The 5352-nt window shown below is 50.9% G+C and overlaps 2 protein-coding genes across 2 annotated transcripts; one reads left to right on the top strand and one right to left on the bottom strand.

Annotated features, from left to right (window-relative positions):
• Positions 1 to 222: 222 nt before the first annotated feature.
• On the bottom strand, positions 223 to 2292 carry INS49_005464 (uncharacterized protein; the record flags this gene model as incomplete). The annotated part of the gene is made up of 4 exons (XM_043166244.1): positions 223 to 296; positions 429 to 699; positions 982 to 2159; positions 2280 to 2292. The coding sequence occupies 4 exons, from the start codon at positions 2290 to 2292 to the stop codon at positions 223 to 225; spliced, it is 1536 nt and encodes a 511-aa protein (XP_043017024.1).
• Positions 2293 to 2986: 694 nt separating this feature from the next.
• INS49_005463 (uncharacterized protein) lies at positions 2987 to 4098 on the top strand (the record flags this gene model as incomplete). The annotated part of the gene is made up of 2 exons (XM_043166243.1): positions 2987 to 3555; positions 3666 to 4098. The coding sequence occupies 2 exons, from the start codon at positions 2987 to 2989 to the stop codon at positions 4096 to 4098; spliced, it is 1002 nt and encodes a 333-aa protein (XP_043017023.1).
• Positions 4099 to 5352: the final 1254 nt, after the last annotated feature.

Below are 5352 nucleotides of genomic sequence, written 5' to 3'. Positions count from 1 at the left end.
CCTCTTTTGTATTTCTGATACCACCTGCTATTCACGCCTGTTGTACAGAAAGACCCGATCAACTTTGCAATGTCTCACCCGTGCACTTTACTCCCTTCTGTCTAGAACACTAGTTTACGGTTTAGTGTGTGGCACGCCGAGATGTGTGTAGAGGAGACGCTTGCATTTGGTTCAAGCGGCAAAACATGCGCAAGATCATGTATTATCAATCCCGGCTTGGGTTCATTCGACATCGTTCATGTCCACAGTTTGCTGTTCATCCTGGTATGGGCCTGGCTCACCCGCTAGGGAGGAGCCTGGATTATGGCAAGCGTCAGTCAGATGTGCTTCTCATTCCTTCTCTTGTGGGAAAACCTCACCCGTGTTCGAACCAGTGGTGTTCGCCGTTCCAATCAACTCAGAAAGAGGAGCGATGGTCCCCCGGCGACGCAAAACATGACTGACATAGTCGATATGTGCCGGGTTGGCGTTCTGGAGCATGGTGTGCAATGCCACGCCTTGCTGCCCCGCGTCCACGACATAGAACCACCGTTCGAGGGCATTCAGCTCGTCCTGGAACCTCCGGCCCGAGGCCGCGGCTTGCATACCTCGCACCAGTGCAGGATCAAGCAAGGTCGCTTGGCGGCTGCCTTCGGCCTCCGAGCGCCTGTCTCGCAATTCGGTGGCCAGTCTTTCCACCTCCCTCCGGGCCTCCGCCAGCTCCCCGTGGAGTGTAATGTGGTAGCCTAGAGGGACCATGAACGTACCAGATTGGCCCGAGTTTTCAGAAATTGGAGGCAGAGGGCTGTTGAACGATGTTGGCCGTGCATTTCCCGTGCGACTTCCCATGTGATGATGTCGCGCCGTTGACGGAGAACCTGCGTGCCCATGCTCGTTGGCACGGTGGAATGCCGGCAAGTGTTGGAACTGAGTGGTTATCTTGGCCATCACCATTGGTGAAGGCAACGCATACGCCACGCAATCGCCATCGACTCCAAGAACCACATAACCGTAGAAGTGCCCTGTTTGGGCGTCGATTACGGCCGAGCCAGAGTCTCCTTGCCTCAATGGCTTTGAGAGCAACACAGTAAGCAACTGCTGAAAGGCACACGACCTGCGGATCTTGAGCGAGACTGCATCCAATAACATGTTTCCAGGGATGGGCCCCCGGGAGGTAATCGCCAATATGCTGACATTTTCATTCTTGGAGCTCGCAATGTCGTGGACTTGGACGCCCCGTGATCTGAATGGCTCGTCCAACGTTACCTCATTGAGCGCCTTCACTAGATCAGATGTCTCTGCTGGTAGTTTGATCAAGAGGTAGTCTAGCTCCCCGCCATAACCGTCTGGCATCGGGAATGAGCCCAGGAGAGTGGACGACTTCCATTCGTCATGCTCCTGAACTGTGTGCACTGGGCTGGGAGACATCATTGGTGAGGTGAATCTCTGAGTTTCGAAAAGTCGCGTGTCTGGTGTCTCGGGGTATGAGTCCGAATAGACCGAAGACTGTTGGGACTGTTGCTGGTCTGAGTCGGGATCCGTCCAGGTGTCTCTCACGAGGCCTCGAGGGCTGAGACTGCCTCTGCTGAGAATGATGTGTTCGTCATCCTCCTCGTCGGATTGTCCATCAAACTCACACTCATCTGCGTCCCAGTCCTCCTCTTGTGGAGCTTTTGTACCAGCAATGGGCTTGGTAGCATGGGCAACCGTCAATTGGTAAAGATGGCCGCCGAGGCGCACGATCGGCCCACCCGTAGCATACTGTACGGTCCAGCCACTTTGGCCTGAGGCAACGAACCCGAGTTTCCTTCCAATTCCCGGCTCGGTCAAGCCATATACGTCGACTTTCAACGAACTTTCCGTACATGGGTTGATATCCAAGTATATGCCCTTGCCCAGAGGTTGGGGTACAAAACTGGTCTCAAAAGGGAATGCGGTTGAGCCCAGTCCGAACCCAGAGTTTTCCTGCCGCTCAAGAAGCTCACTCTCTCGGATCAAGTCTTTGGCTTTCTTGCGCGTTAACTTGTCGGGGCAGCAAATCATAACGATTGGTTTGACTCTCTGCTCACTCCTCCCCATCATGTATAGTTTTACTATCAACTTCTCGCCCTCTGGTAATTCGATGTTGTTCAGGATACCTTCGATCTCGGGACGAATCAATGAGTTGTACCGTTCCAGTGCTGGCCCGCGAGGGAACCACGCAGCGGATCTGCCAAGTCTCCTTGTACGCGTGTTCACTCTGTATCCCATGAAATCCGTTGGATCGGGCCAGGCTGGTAGAGCCCAACGGCTCTGCATACCTGACAGCCCCATGCTGAATGCGAGTGTAGGCTTAGCACGATGACGACGCGAATTGTGTGTCTCGCCCACTTTCGATGTTCATACAATGGTGTATTGGGAACCAAATGGAACGAAATATGATGACATGGGCCACTTTGGTACTTTTGAAACCATGGGCGAAGGAATGGTTCTGATCTTGAGAGGTTGGTAAGGCTCCAGGGCTGAGTCGGAGTCCACAGAACTTTGGCTGTGCATACTGGAAGCCAATTCTGATACAAAACAGCGCGGCTCGTCTGCCCTGAAAATGTACTGAAATGAGTGAAATTTGTTGCATCTGCTCTTTCTTTCGAGACAAATGAGACACTTAAGTATAAATAGGTGAAGGAAGGGGCTGATTATGCGTTCGATCTGCGGAGCGGGCCATGTGTTACCATTCGCATTCCAAGCAGGCAGAGTTCGCATTAGGGAATAGAATGGTGTGCAGCACGCGGTCAGCAGCTGCAGGCCTGCGGCTCGACGCACCCACCCATTTTCTCAGGCAGACGCAGCCTTATGCCGTATTAACCCCAATTCTTTCCCACAAACTTTTTGCGTCCATGCATATGAATGGCTCTGCTTTGGTGTCATCCCTCCTTGACTATAACGTCTTCGTTCCCAGCTGCTTTCATGATCATATTCACTCCCTGTTAAAGTTGTTTCTTGAAACGATCAATGGCAACGACTCCTCATGCATGGGATTATAGACAAATTCTGGGGGGCGCGGACGCAGAATACGAATGACCGACTTTGCAACGGTGAACCGATCACAAGTCTGCAGCATGCCGCCTACACAAGATGCTACATCATTCAGCGAAGCTACTTGACACACGAGCTCGGGGTACAAGACAAGGTTCAGAACAGTGGCTTTGTCTACCGGAGCGATGTTACACATCAGGAAGTGATCTCGGGCGTTCAACAGCGGCTCAGCTTGGCCAAAAGCCGGGTGGGCGCAGAGTATTGTAAGGAGGTAGTCTGCTTCACTGCGCGGCTACTGGTGATGATGAACGTGGGCCGATTCATGAGCGAGGCACATCTTCGCAGGAATGTTCCATGGGAGTCGAACTCACCCAGGGACTGTGTGGACGACTATTTTGCCGAGGCTCCCAGGATGAGCTACGAGGGCGTTAAGCTCCCCAAATCTTTCAACGCATGGAGCGTTGAGACTGTTGGGGGCATCAAAGTCAGGCTGACCGACAACCTCGCTGATCATCTGCTTCTGGTAGAAGATGACACTACCGTGCTTGTTTTTCATCACGCGTCCTTTCTGGAATGTCAAGACACAAGGCAAGTAATCGAAGAGAAGGACAAAATTTCCGGTGCAATGCAAGTTCTGCGTTCTACCATGGCTGACAGGCTTCCAAATACAGCTCCGTCCTACCCATAGGTCTTGCCCAAGAGACACTCAGGACGCTCGCCCTCCTATTCCCCCAAGCGGAAATTTCCAGAGCACGAGGTGCCGAGCGAACCAAGACAACGTGGCTCAAGAAGCTGTACGAGAAACACGAGAAGAACAAGTTACTCGTGGACAGAAGACTCACCAGGTGTGGGAATCTAAACACAAGTGACCGCCAGGTCCAGAATTTCAAATTCTGGAGAGACCGGCTGGTGGTTCTAAAGGAAGCTTATGACGAGGCAACTCCTAGCACTCTTTGTCAGTGGTGGCATGATCGTCGTAATGGGGTGCAGTGGTACACGTTCTGGGTAGCGGTGCTAGTTCTGACTCTCACGATCTTCTTTGGGCTCATCCAGTCTATAGAAGGAGCTCTCCAGGTTTACAAGGCATATCATCCTTCCGCTTGAAGGGCTATCACTGATATTGATCGGCTTAGTGCCACTCAAAGACTTTGAGAGCCGCAAGACATGAGTGAAATTGTGGGCAAATTTGGAAAAGAGATATTCGCACCTGCGAAAACGGAGGGTACACCCATGAATCACTAGCACTAAACCAACACCCACACCCAATCCGCACGCCCAACGCCCAATTTGTATACCTAATTAGCACATCTCATTAGCATTAGGTGTGTGAATTAGCTGTGCGAATTGGATGTGTGAACTGGGTGTGTGGGTCTTGGGTGTGTAGGTCTTGAGTGTGTAAGTGTTGGTGTGTGGGTGTCCTGAGTGATGCGTTCTGATTAGCTGTAGCTATGGCACGAGTGATCTACGGGTGTACCCTCTGTTTTTGCGGGTGCAAATATTCGTTCACATTTGGAAAACTGGCACGATTAAATTAAGCCAGGTGTCGAAACATGTCGTTGTGACTGAAATGGATGTTGGATTGATGTTGTCTACAACTGGTTGCACAATAGCTGAGTTGCTATCACTAAAGATTCAGGGAATACCACGCGTATACTCGTACAAGACTCTCATCAAAACTTAGACCGGCTTATAGCTGTAGCCCGCTCGCATAAACCAGCCTCCCCTGCAACTTGGACCATCATGCTCTGCCAGCGGTTCAAATCACCTCAGCCGAGTTGTCATCACAATCCTGTCATCCTCCCGAGAATCTTGTCTTCGAACAGTCATCAAGAACACAGGCCATGGATACGGAAGAACTCCCACCTCAGGCCGCAACAATTTAACGCCATGGACAGAGTATCTAACACCGGCCGCTGGAATCATTGAGTATAAGAGCGCCTAACATAATGAGATGGACATGAGGCTGCAGTGATGAGCTGCTTCTCTGTGATTTCTGATTTGTTGCCGGTTGATGCTGTTAGACATAATGATTTATAATGGAAAAGAAAATGGCCACATATTGAGCTGCAAGGCTTTTATCATGCGGCTGACGTTAAGGGAATCAAGTATGATATTGGAGTAGACTATGCTAGTTGCAGTAGGGACAAGACGCGGTAATTTGAAGGTTGAGATTAGGGATTAGACGCACCAGCTTGGCTCTATATAGTCATTTATCTTTCTGGCATTTACTATACTGTTGGACTTTTACTCCCAGGTCTTCTTGTATTCTTCCTAATGTCTCTTTTTTCGCTTTGAAGCGCTCTCAATTCAGTTGGGGCGTCCAGCAGAACAGTGCCATAGTCACTTGGTGGTTCGTTT

Source organism: Diaporthe citri, assembly GCF_014595645.1.
Source record: "Diaporthe citri strain NFHF-8-4 chromosome Unknown scaffold_18, whole genome shotgun sequence".
Taxonomy (NCBI): Eukaryota; Fungi; Ascomycota; class Sordariomycetes; order Diaporthales; family Diaporthaceae; genus Diaporthe; species Diaporthe citri.
This window is presented reverse-complemented; position numbering and strand designations above follow the sequence as displayed.